At 36.1% G+C, this 19,541-nt stretch overlaps 1 protein-coding gene across 2 annotated transcripts in view; it reads left to right on the forward strand.

The window, feature by feature from the left end:
* LVRN (laeverin) overlaps nucleotides 1-19,541 on the forward strand; it is a 128,387-nt gene that overhangs the window by 89,497 nt on the left and 19,349 nt on the right. Inside the window, exon 20 of one of the 2 annotated variants that reach the window (XM_081287220.1) lies at nucleotides 2,810-6,795. The exons of the other annotated variant lie outside the window; for it this stretch is intronic. Within the exon in view, the coding sequence (XP_081143346.1) occupies nucleotides 2,810-2,950 (141 nt within the window). The 3' untranslated portion in view covers nucleotides 2,951-6,795. Of the gene's footprint in view, nucleotides 1-2,809; nucleotides 6,796-19,541 lie in introns of those variants that run through there. 2 annotated transcript variants of the gene reach the window in all.

The raw sequence follows: 19,541 nt of genomic DNA on the forward strand, positions 1-19,541 counted from the left end.
CCCCAAGCAAATAAACAAACAACAACAACAAAAAAATGTGTAGGACCTCAAGGCCTAATATTTGATCCTAAATAAAGAGAGAGAGAGAGAGAGAGAGAGAGAGAGAGAGAGAGAGAAAGAGAGAAAGAAACAGTCTGTTATGTAGTAATCATGAGGGAATTCCTGAAGGAATTATCTTTGTTTGGAGTTTGGCTGGCTTGAGGCTGAACTGTCAGAACTTGATGTATCAGGGAGTCCCCACATAGGAGGGAGGAAGGCACACCCAGAACATGCTGGGAATGAAGGTTTCAGGATCAAGACTGAGATTTTGTTTGTATATTCCAATGCATATTAGTTCATCTTTGGCTTTACAGAAACCAGTAAATTTGTGGTGCTGTTTAATAAATGAATGAATAAAATTGGTATAAATTTAGCAATCCTCGAACTTCCAAAACTATAGTTACTATAGTTTTGGGAATATACACAAAAATTTATTTAGCAGTAGTTATTATTGCAATTCTGAAAATTAGTTATGATGGATATCCTTGTCAAAGTATTAGTGTCCAGAAGTCCTACCAGAACATATTAGTCAGTTCACACGATAATAACTAAATAATTACTAAAAAGGAAAGTGAAAAAGAAGTCATCTGAGTCCCTTGTCCCTACTCACCCACACAGCTTCCATACACCCTCACACTTCTGGCCTGGTCTTAATGCTCCACTCTGCAAGAAGCCTGGCCTTACACATGCTCTTAAGCACATATGGAATCCATCTATGGTCCTGTAGGTCCCCAACCCTCCCAACACTGCAATAGCCTAATCATCAGCATGCCACCTGTGGTGCGGAGCTGTGGACATGTGACTCCCACTTCCTGGCAGGTGTGGGCAGGGAAGGAAAGAGTGAAAAGCTAGTTCCTAGATCCTTAATCTGTTTTCCACTAGAACTTTTTCATACACAGTAATTAAACTTGATAGCCTGATTACTACTCAATCTCAAGTGCATCAAGGTTTAAGTGGGTTTTATGAGCAGGTATGGGTACACTATCATCTTATGGTGATATGTGTTCTGAGTTCTAACTCACTGACACAGAAATAGACTTTCAGAATATCACATTCTGTTGTGGTCTGACTTACATATAATATTGTGGCAAATATTATACTATCCAGTAACTAAGTTCTAGGCCTGATCCAATGAGACAATTTAGCCAAAAGATGAGTTAACTGTCAAAATATTGTTCTTAAATTTTTTTTAAACTAATAAATAAAATTACACATATTTATAGAGTAACTCTTTAATGTTTTAATGCATGTATGTTATGTAATGTTCAAATCAGGGCATACCTATCTTCCTCCTCCTTATCTACTCCATCATTATTTCTTTTTAAAAAAATATATACATATTTTTAGTTGTAGGTGAACACAATACCTTTATTTTATTTTTATGTAGTGCTGAGGATTGAACCCAGCACCTCATGTGTGCCAGGTGAGTGGCTCTATTACTGAGTCCCAGCCCCAGCCCCCATTATTATTTCTTTGTGATTAAAACATCATGTAGCTTCATTCTTCTGTGTGTGCTTCTCCATTTTCCCAGTACTATTTACTCATATGACTGACCTTTCTCCAATGCATGTTCTTAGCACTATTGTCAAAGTTCAGTTGGCTATAAATGTGTGTGGGTTTACTTCTAGCCTCTCTATTCTGTTCCACTGGTTGATATGTCTGTTTTCCTTTTTCAATAGTTTTTTAGTTGTAAATAAATCAAACTCTGTGCCTCACACATGCTAGGCAAGCGCTCTACCACTGAACCACAACCTTAGCCCCGATATATCAGTTTTTATGTCAATACCATACTGTTTTAGTTACTATAACTTTGCTAATATATTTTGAAATTAGGTAGTGCAATAACTGCCTCTTGCTTTCTTTAAAAAAACTCAAGATTGTTTTGGCTATTCAGGTGTGTTTGTGTGTGTATGTATGGTCCTATACAAATTTTAGAATTGTTTTTCTGGTTCTATGAAGAATCTCATTGGTATTTTCATAAGGATTACATTGAATCTGTAGATTGCTTTCAGGAGTATGGGCAGTTTATCCAAATTGATTCTTCCAGGCTATGAACATTGGAAGTCTTTCCATTTCCTTTGTGCCCTCTTCATTTTCTTTCATCAGTATTTTCTAGTTTTTATTGTAAGGTTCTTTCACCTCTTTGACTAAATTTATTTTAGTTATTTGGTAGCTACCAAAAATAAGGCTGTTTTTCTGCTTTTCTTTTTCCCCAGGTAATTTACTATTCACGTTTAGAAATGTTATTGAATTTTGGTTTTTTGGGTTTATATCTTGCAACTTCACTGAATGTTTTATTAGTTCTAATATTTTTTTTGTTGGTTATTTGGTATTTTATAAATATATAATCATGCCATCTGCAAACTGTTAATTTGACTAAAATATTAAAAAATAAAAAATAAAATTTGTGGTATACACCCGTTTTGAACTTTGGAAATTGTAAAATTTCCTTTGAGATATAAAAGAGTCTCACTGTATCTCTGTCCACAAAACTTATATAACATTCAGTAAATACTTATGGGGGCTTAGGATGTGTTTCGTGAACCTTCTAATCTGCATTTGACTTTTCTGGGTAAGCATGGTCTTCATCACATTTGTCTCAGTCACCAGTCTCCCCAGGGACACATTATCTAGGTATACACATTCCTGCTTATTCCTACTCTTATTACCCTTTTGCAGAATCATGTTGCCATTTGGTATGAGCTTTGTTTTATATTGTGTAAGTGAAAAGTTAGACTGCACTGATTGGCTTGTCTCTCTGTCCTTCCAGCTGCAGCAGTTTTTCAGTAACATGTTGGAGGAGCACCAGAGGATCACAGTTCATGCCAAATTACAGACAATAAAGAATGAAAATCTGAAAAACAAAAAGCGAAGTGCCAGGATAGCTCAGTGGCTTCAGAAAAACACATAGTTCGTGGCGACTCTTAAGCATGCCTCTCACATATAATCTTATTTGATCACAGTTTTGATTTCCAATACTTTGTGAGTTTGGAAAATCAAATGTTATTTGTATTTTGGTCACACCCACTACTCAAGAGTCCTGTTGCTCCTATGTTGTCATGTTTGGCCCCAAGGCTCAGTGAATGCGGAGGATTCTGTGAACCCTGCTGTATTTCTGGGGAAAGTTTTACTTCATGTTGGGCAATAAACCCACAGAATTTACTTTAAATGCCTTGTAAAAACAAATTTACCTAAGAAAGTCTTGCTTATTGTGTTGTGAAAGCCAATGGAATATTGAATCATTGGCATTAATGAAGAGCACATTCTTTTCTGAGGGAAATACAGATTTGCAATACCCTAGGGTTTATTTAGTCCAACATTGAAAGAATAATGAGAACATAATATGACAGTGTAAAAAAACAGAAACCAGAAAAATCATATTAACTGGAGGACAGAGAAGCCAGAGAAAAGCAAGTTTGAAAAAGGAAGAGCAGACATTTTTTACAAGCCATACTAAGTGCCCTGAGGGCAAGAAATGGACCTGCTCCTGCCCATTTCTCCCTCCCACAGTACTAAGTACCTTAACCCACACTTTGCTAGTACTGAACTTTATGATGTCACAAAAAGACAAGTGATTGTAAGATCCACGAAGTGCTCTTAGGATTCCCCTTGTGGTGGCCACAGGAGAAGAAGGCCCTGCCCTGCAGCTCTTGCATGTCACTTACCTGTGGAACCAATACTCCATCAGCCAAAGCTTGTGAGTGCAAATAATGATATCAGAAGACAGTGGCAGTCTTCAAATCTGAAGGGAAATCTTCAAATGAAGAGAAATAGGACTAAAAGTGAAACCAGAGCATAGTTCTTAGTTTTGCACTCAGGGGAATAAGTCTGAAATGTGGTTTTATTTGGCCACATTGAATGTGGACCAACTGAAACATTTTTATCATTCTCGTGTGGAATTAGCTTAGTTTTGTTGCACCTGATTAAAGATATGACAACTAAGCCAAAACATTCCCATTCTAGACTTTGTTTGTATACAATTTAATCCCTGTTTTTTTTTTCTTTACACTTTACGTTTTTGTAAAATGGGGGCTAAAAACTACAGATCTCCTATCTACCTCAGAGAAGTCTTTAACAATGTTATATAAACTCAAGGCAATGTGATCTAAGGCTTTTCCCCCTATTTCTTATGTAAGTTAAGATAGCCACAAACTACGATGCAGTCCCAAAGTTCACTTTTGATTTGCTTCACCAGAGGATGTTCCCTTAGTATTGATGGGAGGCTGTGGACTTAAGCATGTGGACAAACCAAAGCATAGTCTCCTCAGAACTGACCATGGGTCAGAGGTCAGAGAGGTTTTCTTTAAAGCCAGCCTTGTAAATTTTAAGCAATAAAATATCTCCATGCCTTCAAATTGTTACACGTAAGAGGTTTTTGTTTCTTCTGAAACATTCATTGTCTATTTCCATATTTCCTCTGATAATCAATCTCACTTTTCAGTAACCTTATCTTCACATTTCCTCTCAACTGCTTTTCTTCCCCCCGCCCCTTTCTCTCCATTTCTACTCCTTCATTTCCTTTCTCATGCTCCCCTGTGGACCTTTCTCACCCTTCCAGTGATCTCTGCCTTCTGTCTGCATGGTTATCTTCTCTCTCCTTGTTTTCCATGATACCCTGCTCTGGATCTGCCCAGTGAACTTGGGAACTGACACCTGAGGCCACGAGGGCTCTGATGCCTGCAGTCAGTTGATGTCAAGCACTATTGACCTAGTTGAAAGATCATGTGGGCAGATCCCTCCAGTCTGTGTATTGAAAATAAGAGTCTCATCCTACCTTAGTTTCCATAGTAATTGAGCAGTGCTGAAGGTGTTTCTCCAAAATCAATTGCACACAGAGAGAGCAGCACATGCACAGCCTCAGAAGCAAGAGAACGGGTCAAGAAGTTCCACACGACCAGAATGCACAGGGTAAAGGGGAGATGGGTGACATGAGATGGAACAAGGAGGTGGGGTCCAGACCTTCAAGGGCTTTGTAAGAGGAGTTAAAGAGCTTGGGCTATACTTTAAGGGTGATGTAAAATCTGAGGGGAGCAAGGTAGAGAGAGAGTTTTAGAGAAAGGAAAGATGAGAAGCAGGAAGGAACATGAAGGTATATTTGGAAGGTAAAATGGTAGGTCTTTATGGCTACATGTTGAATTTGTAGAGAATCAAGTATACCACCCCAAGATATGCTGCTTTGGCACATTGATTATTTTTTACTTAAAGACACTTGTAAAAAAGCAACTGCAAGAATACCTGAGGCATGCCAGGCAAGTGCTCTACCACTGAGCTATACCCCTAGCCCCCCTGACCTTTCTTTTTATTCTTGAAAGTAGGAGATATAACTTCCACATGAAAGGTTCCCTTCTTATGCCAGGAGAAAGACACTCACCAGAGATGGTTAAGAGAAATCCTACAAACCTTAGAGTAACCTTGATCTTCCTGTTACTTTTCCACAATTAACTGTCCCTTTTCCACACACCCTTTGTCTTGCCATATTTTCATGATTTACTATTCTTTGTTCAACCTAGTACACATAAGGGATGGGCTCTGCTTCATTTTGAGTGTGAAGGGTCTCCTATACACGTAAAACTTACTAAATAGAATCTTCATGCCTTTCTCCTGTTAAAAACATCAAATGCCCAAATATTTAATAGTCTTTCCTTTAAATGTGAAAAAGAATTTTGAAAAGCATACATTTTTCTTACTTAGATGAAGTCAGTTATTCTAGATATGCACTACATTTTATGATACCTTACTTGTTATAAATATAAGCAACGTAAACATTGATTTCTGTGGTCAATGGCAAGACAGTAACAAGTCAGGGAATAATATCAAGGCAGATTTATCCAAATAACATAAATATACTACTCACCATTAGACCAGCTTAGCAACATTCCAACTATAAAACAGTTTTTGTGACTAAATTTGTTAACTTTCTACTCTCCATCCTAAAAAAAATGGTTAATATAATGTACAACCTATTCATGATGTTTTTCAATTTGGTCATTAGAAACTAAAGTTTTCTTCACAATACTATGATTTTTTTCCCTGTTCAAACTCATTAAAATATTGTCTCCATTTTTTTTACTTCAAATAAAGAGCAAATGCCTTAGTCTGATGTTCAAGGTCATCTATAATTTAGATCTCTGGGGCCAAGCTGCACAGCAATTTATTCTGAGAAAAAAGCAAAATGAGATTAGATGTAAAAGTGCCCTTTTCTTTTCTTGTCAAGTCACTCTTTGCACCAATAAATGGGTTTTTTTCCCACCCAGATTCTAGTAGGATTAATGTGTCCAAAGCAAAGCCTTCAGGTGGACTTACATGTAAATATGATTGCCTCTTGCACACAAAGAAGTATTGTCAGAGCCCAAGGAAGGTGAGGAGGGTGACCATAGGTGGAGTGATGGAGTTATGATATGATGAGTCAGAGCCAAACAGAGCAAGGAGGAATTCTATGCAGGGGGAAGCCTTGCATGGACAAAGTCCAAAGAGAGAGGGAAGGTATCTAATATAGGTGGTGGTGGTAGTGAAGTACCTAGAACAGGGAGGTCAAGTTCTAGTGCGGTAAGAAAGGATGTCCAGAGCTTGAGGGGAGGGGTGCCTAGCATGAGGTATCAGAGCTTGAGAAGGATATCCACACGGGGAGGAGACAGGCAGAGATGAATGCCTCATTACCCCAGGGATATAGATCAAACAAGAAAATAATACCTGTGACAATAGGATCTGGGTTTCTCACTGTTGGAGAAGGGAGTTATAAATATTCAAAAAGAAGAAACTAGGATGAACTGTAGTTTGGGATTGGAATTGGAGGTATTGGTATGGACTCATGGTTTTCAGTATAGATAGATAGATTAAAAATATCTGTAAAGTGTTCAATAAATATCTATAAATGTGTATAGACATATTTTGCTCTTTATCTTTTTTTATATAGATATATATCCTCACTCTTGCATTGCTGTGAACTAAATGTGCCCCCTCCCCACTTTGTATGTTGGCCAGCCCTGAGGTGATGGTATTTGGAGGTAGAGTATTTGGGAGGTAATTAGGTTCAGATGAGGTTGTGAGGTAACAGCCCCCATTATAGTGCTCTTATAAGAAGAGACACCAGAGAATATCCACCCTCTCTCCATGTACACCTACAATGGGAAGGTAACTGGCTATCTAAAAACTAGGAAGAGAATTCTCACCAGGAAAAGAATCATGCAGTCCAATATCAGACTTCCTAGCCTCCAGAACTGTATGAAGTTAAGAGTCTGTGGCTTAAACACCCAGTCTGTGGCATTTTGTTATAACAGCTTAAGCTAACACAACCCTAATAACCATGGGTACAGCTGGTACCCAGATATTAGGACTGAGAGAACCAGAGCTCCTTGGGAAATGGCTGCCTTCAGGGCTCAGGCAGAAAAGCAATAGAGAAATGTAACATCTTTTAATGCCAAAAGTCAAGGAAGTGCTCAAAGAATGAGAACATACCAAAAGGACATAAAACCCAGCTTGAATGGGTGTCCTCTGTTCAACTCTTGGAAAATTAGGTCTTCATAATAATAAAGCCAGTAAGGAAATAAAATAGAAAATCACAAGTCTATACTTATGTATCTAAATGTTGAACAAATTGAAATTTTAATGAGGAAAAGAATATTTACATAATTTCCAAGTACTTTCCCACAAAATACTAATTAATTAGGAAAGGGAAGTGAGTAATTTATAATAGAATAGCCTGACAGACATCACATTAATCAACTGATTAATTTGAACATCATCACAATGGCATAAATAAGATTTTCGTTCCATTTAACAAGATGAAATGACAAAAGGACAGCATCCTTTTTATTTTCTTGACAAAAAGCTGCACTACATGAATCTAATAATGAGAAAACATCAAATTGATGGACATGTCACAAAATAATCTTCAAAACTGTCAAGGTCATAGAAGTCAAGGAAAGATGGAAGGCCTGCTCTAGAGTGAAGGAGAATAAAGTTAGGTCACAAGAAATGTAATGCAGTTCTGAAGGGAGTCTATCTATGAGTCCTATAAAGGATGCTATAGGGACAACTGGAAAAACTTGAAAGAATCTGGAATGTCCCCTAATGGTCAATGTGTTAGGGGTTTGGTCCTCAGTTTGGTGTTAGTGGGAAGTGGTAGAAAGTTTTAAAGCTGGGTCCTACTGAATGGTCTTGGTCACTGGAGGCATGCCCTCAAAGATGACAGTGGAACACAGGTCTCTAGTCTCTTGCTTTTTTCCTGTGTCTCCCAGCCACTGTGACGTGAGCAACTACCTCTGCCTCATGATCCCCACCATGATATGCTTTCTTGCCACCACCCAACCAACCATGAACTAAAACCTCTTTAGACTGTGAACCACAATGAAGCTTTTCTTCTCTTAAGTTGATTATCTCAGGTTTTAGTTATGGAAATGGAAAGCTGACTGACCCACTGAGGGTTAGATGTTAAAAAGGCATTAATATTAGTTTCTTTACTTTGATGATTGTGCTTCATTTACATAAAATATATCCTTGGTTGTATGGAATACACAGGAAGGTTTTAATGAGATATCAGGTAGGCAAGTAACTCTCAATGGTTCCAGGAAAAACATCTTATAGTAAGCCCAACTTTTCAGTAAGTTTATGAGTAAATAAATTTAAAAACAAGAGTTATGTGTTGTTAGTACTTCAATTCATTATTCTTTCAAACAACCATTTTATTTCTTTCAAACTTGATAATGGCCATATCCACAGTTCTGAAATTACCTATTAAACATTTTTAATAAGGCCAGAATGGAAATATAAATTGTTTCAACAGAATTAATTTTTTGTTTCAGTCAAATATTTTCCATATTAATTTAAAATAAATAGAAATTATTACACTTTCTCTTTTTTATTAAAAGAGCTTTACAGTTTATACACAGCAGTTGGGTTCACCCCAACAAGCTTACATATGCACGGAAATCAGCTGCAGTTTATGATTCCCCTTTTCCCTCTCCCTTTTGCATTTCATCCTTCCTCCTCTCTCTCATTCTCCTTTCTCCACACTACTGGACTTCCTTTAGATTTCCTATTAATTTATATTTGATTAATTCTTTATATTATCCTATCCTTCTTACCCCTTTTCTTTTTTAAAAATGTGTTTACTCTAATTTGTTATACATAACAACAGAATGCATTTCTATTAACACATATAGACCCAAAATTTTCATGACTCTGGTTGTACACAAAGTAGAGTCACACCATTCATATCTTTATACATGTATTTAGGGTAATGATGTCCATCTCATTCCACTACCCCATGTCCTCTCCCTTCTACTTCATCCCCTTTGCCCTATCTAAAGTTCCTCCATTCCTCCATGCTCCACCTCCCATCCCCATTATGAACCAGCATCCACATATCAGAGAAAACATTCAGCCATTGGTTTTTGGGATTGGCTTACTTCAGTCAGCATAATATTCTTCAACTCCATCCATTTACCTGTAAATGCTATAATTTTATTCTCTTTTAATGCTGAATAATATTCCATTGTGTGTGTGTGTGTGTGTATACACATTTTATTTATTCATTCATCTACTGAAGGGCATCTAGGTTGGTTCCACAATTTAGGTATTGTGAATTATGCTGCTATAAAGATTGATGTGGCTGTGTCACTGTAGTGTGCTGTTTTTAAGTCCTTTGGGTATAAACCGAGGAGTGGAATAGCTGGTTCAAATGGTGGTTCCATCCCCACTTTTCCAAGGAATCTCAATACTGCTTTCCAGATTGGTTGCACCAATTCACAGTCCCACCAGCAGTTTAAAAGTATGCCTTTTTCTCCACATCCTCACCAACACTTATTGTTGTTTGTATTCTTAATAGCTGCCATTCTGACTGGAGTGAGATAAAATCGTAGAGTGGTTTTGATTTGAATTTCTATAATTGCTAGAGATGTTGAACATTTTTTCGTAGATTTGTTGATTGATTGTATATCATCTTCTGAAAAGTGTCTGTTCAGTTCCTTGGCCCATTTATTGATTGGGTTTTTTGGTGTTAATATTTTTGAGTTCTTTATATATCCTAGAGATTAGTGCTCCATCTGATGTGCATGTGGTAAAAATTTGCTCCCAAAATGTAAGCTCTCTGTTCACCTCATTGATTGTTTCTTTTGCTGAGAAGAAACTTTTTAGTTTGACTTCATCCCATTTATTGATTCTTGATTTTAATTCTTGACTATGGGAATCTTATTAAGGAAGTTGGGGGCCTAAGCCAACATGATTGAGATTTGGGCCTACTTCTATTAAGCACAGGGTATCTGTAGTATAGTTTAAGGTCTGGTATTATGATGCTACCTGCTTCACTCTTCTTGCTTAGGATTGCTTTGGCTATTCTGGTCTCTTATTTTTCCAGATGAGTTTCATAACTGCTTTTTCTGTTTCTATGAGGAATGTCTTTGGGATTTTGATTGAAATTGCATTATATCTGTAGAGTCCTTTTGATGGTATGGTCATTTTGACAATATTAATTCTGCCTATCCAAGAATAAGGGATAGCTTTCCATCTTCTAAGGCTCTCTTTAATTTCTTTCTTCCTTTTTTTTTGCATTCTGTAGTTTTCATTTTAGAGGTCTTTCACCTTTTTCATTAAGTTGATTCCCAAGTATTTTATTTATTTATTTATTTAGTCGTTGTAAATGGGGGTAGTTTTCCTAGTTTCTTAGTTCCTCATTCAGAGGATTTGTCACTGATGTACAGAAAAACCTTTGATTTATGGGTGTTGATTTTATATCCTGCTACTTTGCTGACTTCATTTACTAGTTTCAGAAGTTTTCTGATAGAATTTTTGGATCTTCTAGGTATAGAATCATGTTGTTGGCAAATAGTGATAGTTTGAGTTCTTTTTCCTATCCATATCCCTTTAATTTCTTTCGTCTGTCTAATTGCTCCAGCTAGAGTTTCAAGAACTATGTTAAATAGAAGTGGTAAAAGAGGGCATCCCTGTCTTGTTCCAGTTTTTAGAGGAAATGCTTTCAATTTTTCTCCATTTAGAATGATGTTGGCCTGGGGCTTAGCATAGATGTCTTTTACAATGTTGAGAAATGTTCCTGTTTTTCCTAGTTTTTCTAATGTTTTGAACATGAAGGGTTGTTGTGTTGAATGCTTTTTCTGCATCTATTGTGGTGATCATATGATGCTTCTTTTTCTTTATTTTACTCTAATTTCTGCATATGAGAAAAAACATTCCACCTTAGAGTTTCTGAGTTTGGCTAATTTCACTTAGCATGAGATTATCTATTTTCATCAATTTACTGACAAATGTCATAGTTTATATACATATATATGCATATATATATTTAAATACCTTTATTGTATTTATTTATTTAATTTTTTGTAGTTGTAGATGAACAGAATGCCTTTATTTTATTTGTTTATTTTTATGTGGTTCTGAGAATCGAATCCAGTGCCTCATGCATGCCAGGCAAGCGCTCTGCCACTGAGCTACAGCCCAGTCCCATGTATTTATTTATTTTTATGTGGTGCTGGTGATTGAACTCAGTGCTTCACATGTGGTGGGCAAGCACTCTACTTGGAGCTACAACCCCAGTCCTATATCACAGTTTCTTAATCCATTCATCTCCTGATAGGCATTTGGACTGATTCCATAATTTGTCTTTTGTGAATTTTACTGCTATAAATATTAAGGTGGTATATAGCTATAAAATGCCAATTTTATATCTTTTGGGAAAATACTAAGAAGTGGGATAACTGGGTCATATAGTGTTTCCATTCCTAGTTTTTTGAGGAATTTCCATACTGCTTTCTATAGTGGTTGAAGTAGTAGCCTGCAGTCCCACCAACAATGTACAAGTATACCTTTTCCCCCACAACCTCACCACCATTTATTTTTGTTTGTATTCTTGATGACTGCCATTCAAACTGGAGTGAGATGACTTCTTAGTGTCATTTTGATTTGCATTTCCATGATTGCTAGGGTTTTTAAATTGTTTTTTTTTTCATGTATTTGTTGGCCATTTGTGTTTCTTCTTCTGAGAAGTTTATGTTTAGTTCTTTTGCCCATTTATTGGTTGGGTTATTTGGGTTTTCTTTTCTTTTTTTTGTTGAATTTTTTGAGTTCTCAGTATATTCTGAATATTAATTCCCTATCAGATGAGTAGATTTTCTCCCATTCTGTAGGCTCTCTCTTCATGCTCTTAATCATTTCCTTTGTTGTACAGAAGCTTTTTAGTTTGATGGCATCCCACTTATTGGTTCTTGGTCTTATTTCTTGCACTTTGAGGGTCTTGTTAAGGAAGTCAGTGCCACCACCCTTGTGATGGAGGGATGATCCCTATGTTTTCTTCTAGCAGTTATAATTTTCTGTTCTAATGCTAAAATATTAATCCATTTTGATTTAAGTTTTGTTCACACTGAGAGAGAGGGGGGTTTAAATTCATTTTTCTACATATAGGTATCCATTTTTTCAACACCATTTATAAAAAGAGCTGTCTTTTGTTCAATATATATTTTTGGAACCCTTGTCAAAAATACATATGTGGATTTGTCTCTGTGTCATCTATTCTGCTCCATTGGTCTTCGTGTCTATTTTGATGCCAATACTATGTTGTTTTTGTTACTACAGCTCTTCAGTATAATTTCAGATCAAGTATTGTGATACCTCCTTCTTCATTTTTTTTTTTTTTTTGCTTAATATTGCTTTGGCAATTCTGGGTCTCTTATTCTTCTAAATGAATTTAAGAATTGTTTTTTTTTTCTAATTCTGTGAAGAATGTCTTTGGAATTTTGATGAGTATTGCATTGAATCTGCATATTGTTTTTGGTAATATGTCCATTTGACAATATTAAATCTGCCTATCCAACAACATGGGATGTCTTTCCATCTTCTAAGGTCTTCTTCAATTTTTTTCTTCAGTGTTCTATAACTTTCATTATAAAGTTCTCTTACCTCCTTGGTTATATTAATTCCCAAGCTTTTTTTAAGGTTATTGTGAATAGGATAGTTTTCCTGATTTCTTACTGTCAGAGTTAGGAAAGCTATTAATTTAAGGGTGTTGCTCTTTCATCCTGCTACTTTAAACTCACTCATAAGCTCAAGAAGTCTGGTACAGTTTTTTGGGTCTTCTAGATATAGGATCATATCATTGGCAAACAGAGATTGTTTGACTTTTTCTTTTCCCGTTTGTATCCTTTTGATTTCTTTTTCTTGACAGATTCTTTTGGCTAATATTTTGCAGTCCATACTGAATGGAAGTGGTGAGAGTGGACAGCCTTGTCTTGTTTCTGATTTTAAAAAAATGCTCTTAGTTTTTCTCCATTTAATATGATGTTGGCTTTGGGTTTTCATAAACATCCTTTAATAATATTGAGGTATCTAGTTTCGATCTCTAGTTTCTCTGAATTTTTAACATGAATGGGTGTTGAATATGATCAGAGACATTTTCTGCATCTATTGAGGTAATGAGTGATTTTTGCCCTTAATTCGGTTGAAGTGGTGAATTAAATTTATTGATTTGTGTAGTTTGAACCATCCCTGGAATGAAACACCCTTGATCATGGTGTGTTATCTTTTGGTGTGTTTTTGAACATAGTTTGCTGATATTTTATTAAAGATTTTTGCGTCTATGTTCATCAGAGATATTGGTCTATAGTTTTCTTTCCTTGATGTATCTTTGTTTAGTTTTGGTATCCGGGTTATACTGGCTTCATAAAATGTATTTGGGAGTGTTTTCACTCTTTCAATTTCATGACATCATTTGAGAAAGACTGGTGTTAATTCTTCTGTAAAAGTCTGATAGAACTCAGCTGAGAATCCATCAGGCCCTGGGCTTTTCTTATTTGGAAGTTTTTTAATTGCTGTTTCAATTTCATTACTTAATATCAGTCTGGTTAGGTTTTCTATATCTTCCTGGTTCAATTTTGGCAGATCATATGTACCTAGAAATTTGTCAATGTTTTCCAGATATTCCAGTTTATTGGAATATGAATATTCAAAATAGGTTCTCAAAATCCTCTGGACTTCAGGGGATCTGTGGTGATATCTCCTTTTTTTCATCTCTGGTCTTGTTGATTTGGGTCTTCTTACACTTTCTTTTGATTGGTTTGCATAAGGGTTTTTGATAGTATTTATCTTTTCAAAGAACCATTGCATTGATTCTAAGTATTGTTTTCTTTTTCTAAATTTCATTGTTTCAGCTCTGGTCTTCATTATTTCCTGTCTGCTGCTGGCTTGGGGGTTAGTTTGTTCTTTTTCTAAGGCCTTGAGGTGGAGCACAAGCTTAATTTATCTGGGATCTCTCTAATTTTTTAATGTAGGCCCTAGGTGCTATAAATTTTCCTCTTAGATGGGCTCTCAAATGGTTGCAGAAATTTTGATATGTTGTATCTCTGTTCTTGTTCATTTATAAGAATTTATTGATTTCTATTTTCATTTGTCCTTTGATTCATTATTTATTTAAGAACATATTATTCATTCTTTATGTGTTTATGTGGCTTCTATTATTTTTCTTGCCGTTGATTTCTAAGCTTTATTCCATTATGATCTGATAGGATACATGGGATTATATTGATTTTTTTGTATTTGTAAAGATTTGCTTTGTGACCTACAGTATGATCTATTTTGGAAAAACTTCCATGTACAGCTGAGAATAAGGTAAATACAGCTATTCTGGGATGGAATGTTCTATAGATGTCTATTAGGTCCATTTCCTTTTTAGTGTTGTCTCTTCTGATTAGATTGGAGATATCTTTATTGATTTTGTGTTTTGATGACATGTATATTAGTGATAAGAGTGTATTGCAATCACCCAGTATTATAATGTTGGGGTCTCTGTGAAATTTAGTGTCATAGAGGGTATTTTTTCCATGTAATTTAGTGCATTGACATTTGGGTCACAAATGTTTATTGCTGTTATATCTTTTAATTAGATTGTCCCCTTTAGTAGGAAATCATGTCCTTCTTTGTCTCTTCTGATAAATTTTACTTGAAATCTGCTTTGCCACAAGATAGCTCCTGTCTCAGCTCTCTGCAGCCAATTGAGATACAAAGTGAACTTTTCAAGCAACAGTGCCTTGTGCAGCCTCTGGGTCAGCTAGGCTTCAGCAATTTATTTTTTATTTTTCATTTTTTTTTTTTTGCTATTTGGGAGTTGAAATCTTATTTATTTATTTATTCATTTACTTATTTGTTCTTATTAGTTATACATTATACTAGAATGAATTTTGACACAGTATACATATATGGGGTATAATTTCTTATTTTTCTGGTTGTACATGATGTAGAATTACATTGGTCATATAATCATATATGCACATAGGTAATAATGTTGGGTTAATTCTACTATCTTTCCTATTTTCATTCCCCCTCTGTTCCCTTCCTTTCTCTTTGTCTAATCCAAAGAGCTTGTATTCTTCTCTATCCACCCCCCATTATGAATTAACATCCTCATATTAGAGACAATAGTCAGCCTTAGGTTTTGGGGGATTGGCTTATTTCACTTAGCACGATAGTCTGTAGTTCCTTCCATTTACCATCAAATTACTTAATTTCATTTTTGTTTATGGCTGAGTAATATTCCATTGTGTATGTATACCACAGTTTCTTTATCCATTCATCTGTTGAAGGGCATCTAGGTTGGTTCCACAGTTTAGCTATTGTGAATTGAGCTTCTATGAACATTGATGTGGGTATGTCACTATAGTATGCTGATTTTAAGTCCTTTGGATATAAACCAAGGAGTGGGAAAATTATGTCAAATGGTGGTTCCATTTTACTTTTTCTGAGGAATCTTCATACTTCTTTCCAGAGTGGTTGCACCAATTTGCAGTCTCACCAGAAATGTGTGAGTGTACCTTTTCCCCCATGTCCTCGTTGACATTTATTGTTGTTTTTATTCTTGATAATTGCCATTCTGACTGGAGTGAGATGAGTAGTTTTAATTTGCATTTCTCTAATTGCTAGAGATGTTGAATATTTTTTCATATATTTGTTGACTGATCATATTTCTTCTTCTGTGAAGTGTCTGTTTAGTCCCTTAACCAACGCATTGATTAGATAATTTGTTTTTTGAGTTAAGTTTTTTGAGTTCTTTATATATCCTGGAGATTAATACTCTATCTGCGGTGCAGATGGCAAAAATTTTCTCCCATTCTATAGGATTTCTATTCATGTTCTTTATTGTTTCCTTTGCTGTGAAAAAGCTTTTTAGTTTGATTCAATTCCATTTATTGATTTTTTATTTTGCTTCTTGTACTTTAGGGGTCTTGTTAAGGAAGTCAGTTCCTAAGCCAACATAGTGGACATTTGGGCCCATCTTTTCTACTAGTAGGTGCAAATCCTCTGTTCTAATGCCTAAGTCTTTGATGCACTTCAAGTTGAATTTTGTGCGGGGTGAGAGATAGGAGTTTAATTTCATTTTATTACATATGGATTTGCAGTTTTCCCAGCACCATTTGTTGAAGAGGCTATTTTTTCTCCAATGTATGTTTTTGGCGCTTTTGTCTAGTATGAGATTTCTGTATTTATGTGAGTTTGTCTTTGTGTCTTTTGTTCTGTATCATTGGTCTACAAGTCTGTTTTGGTGCCAATACCATGCCATTTTCATTACCATATTTCTATAGCATAGTCTAGGTTTGGTATTGTGATGCCTCCTTGTTGAGGGCCACAGCTGAGTCAGGATGACATGGCATATTGCCAGAAGGGAGTGGTTGAAAGGTGACACCAGCGAGCCATTGAGATGGTGATGGTTAGTTAAGCTGTGTATTCAGTTGTATATTAGACCTTTGCTGTCCGGAAATAGGGCAGCTCTTGCTGCCTAGGGCACCTGCTACTTTGGAGTTCCTGTTGAGTTCTCCCAGGGTTCCAAGAGAGTTGGGGCGGAGCCCTGTGGAGAGCTGGGAGAGTTCCGGTAGGTGTGTGGTGTGCCTAGGAGGGTCATGTGGGTGGCGTTCTGGGGAGTTCAGAAAATAAAGTTTGTTCCTGCTCCAGTGGCTCGTGATTTGTGCCCAGCCAGACTGCGGCACCTCCTGCTCCACTTTTCTTGGTAAGGATTGCTTTGGCTATTCTGGGAATAAGATATGGTCTATTTTATAGTAGGATTTATGTGCTGCTGAGAAGAAAGAATACAATCATTGATATATGAAAAAAAAAATATATATATATATATATATATAAAGTCTAAAATATTGATTGTATTATTGAGTTCTATAGTTTCTTGTTCTTAGTTTTTGTTTGAAGGATCTATCCAGTTGTGAGAGAGGTATGTTAAAGTCATCCAGCATTATTGTATTTATTGGTCTATTTATTCTTGAAATTGAGAAGGGTTTGTTTGATGCATGTAGATGCTCCATTGTTTGGGGCATATGTATTTATGATTGTTATGTCTTGTTGATATATAATTCCCTTAAGCAGTATGAAATGTCCTTCTTTGTCTCTTCTAATTAACTTTGGCTTGATGTCCACTTTATCTGATATGAGGATAGCAATTCTTGCTTGTTTACATGATCTGAGAGAGTGATATGTTTTTCCAATCCTTTCACCTTCACTCTGCAGATGACTTTTTCTATGATGTTTGTCTCCTGGAGAAAGCATATTGTTGTTTTTTTAATCCAATCTGTCAGTCTATGTCTTTTGATTGATGAGGTTAAGCTATTTATATTCGAGGTTATTATTGACATATGATTTGTATTACCAGTCATTTTGGTTTATATATGGTTTTAATTTGAATAAGTTTCTCCTTTGACTATTTATTTAGCATAGTTCTTCTCTTTGCTAGTTTTCACTTTTTGTTTGTTTGTTTCATCTTCATGGAATATTTTGCTGAGAATGTTTGGTACTGTTGAAGAATGTTTGGTACTGCAGAAGATTAACTGTTCTGTCACTCAGGGAAATTCTCAGGGAGTTAGAAATAAAACACAGATACACAATTTAACTTTAAACCAACTCCGGGATGGCTCCTCTTGCTCTCTGTCTCAAGCTCCCCAGGGGGGAAGCGAGGATCTACAGGAGAGGCTAGGGAGAGAGAGCGAGCATGCTTGGGAGTGGGTGTTTATTGGGGAACTCTAAATTCTGGGAAAAATCCTGTCCAATGAAGGTCAAGGGGAGTAGGGTTGCAAGGACAGGTGAGGTGATTGGGTCCCTGGGGTTGTGGAGAGATATGTCTCTACGCTAAAACACCATCCCTCCAACCCAAGAAGGGTGGGGCAGTCTAGTGGCATGGCTGCTGCCTGACGCCTCATCACCCATTGGGGAGTGACTCAGTTACATGCAAGGTTGGTCTCCCACACTGTTGGCTTTCTAGCTGTGAATTCTTTTAACTTTTGTTTATCATGGAAGGTTTTATTTTATCTTCAAACATGAAGCTTAATTTGGCTAGGTATAGTATTACTGGTTGGCATCCATTTTCTTTTGGAGCTCAGTGTGTATTATTCCAGGATTCTAGCTTTGAGAGTCTAGGTTAAGAAATCAGCTGAGATCCAAATTGGTTTCCCTCTAAATGTAATCTGACATTTTCCACTGGCAGCCTTTAAAATTCTATCCTTGTTCTGAATGTTGGACATTTTTATAATAATGTGACTTGGTGTGGGTCTGTTGTGATTTTTGTATATTTGCGGTTCTGTAAGCCTCTTGTATTTGATTTTCCATTTCATTCTTTAGGTTTGGAAATTTTCCTGATATTATTTCATTGAAAAAAATAGTGTGTTCCTTTGTTTTATATCTCTACATTAGGCAGCGCTTTTTATCTCAGGTTTCTCTGTACCAAAACTATTCTACCTCCCCCTGTCTGTGCTGAATCTGCACTGTTGGTGCCTGTGGGCCTCTGGGTCAACTCCAATGTATTATTTCTTCTTTGTTTATTGTACCCAAATTTCTAAGTCCCTAAGGCACTTTAAATGTCCAATATTAAATTTTAGTGAATTCCTACTTTTATATCCACCTTGCTGAGAAGCTGTACACCCAATACTTTTGGTCCCAGGCCACAGTATATCTTGGAATGCAGCTTTCCTCTACTCTGCCATCTTCCATCTCTCAATTAGTACATTTTTACTTAAAGGTTTTTGAAAATTTTATTTAAGTTTAAAGTATTTAAACTCCAACATTACTAAAATTTGAAATGTCACTGAGATATTTGGGGGAAAGCTTTAAATGTACCTGGATGAATGTAACCTTGAAGTTTCTATGACAAAAGATTGACTTTTACCATGTTACAGGAGTGACTAAATAATATATCACATAACTAGTGATAATAATAACACCACATTAACTAGTGATAATTCATATATTATTCATATCAGATATATATCTATATATTCTTAAGTGTCTCCATTTTGACTTAATGGATGCAAACATAAAAATTTTCTTCTAAAAATAGACTAACAGCTCTTTAAACTACTTTCTTCTTTGGAGAAAATCTAACTAGATGAGTAAATGTCTTTGTCTTGGTTGAACTTACAAAGCTTGTTCTTTACTTTCTGTAACATACAATGCCAAGCAGAATGAGAATGTCACCTTATCTGCCTCCAGCCTGCTGAAAGTGTCCTATTTTG

The sequence above is a fragment of the Spermophilus citellus genome (genome assembly GCF_964194105.1).
Source record: "Spermophilus citellus genome assembly, chromosome: 1".
NCBI classification, from domain to species: Eukaryota; Metazoa; Chordata; class Mammalia; order Rodentia; family Sciuridae; genus Spermophilus; species Spermophilus citellus.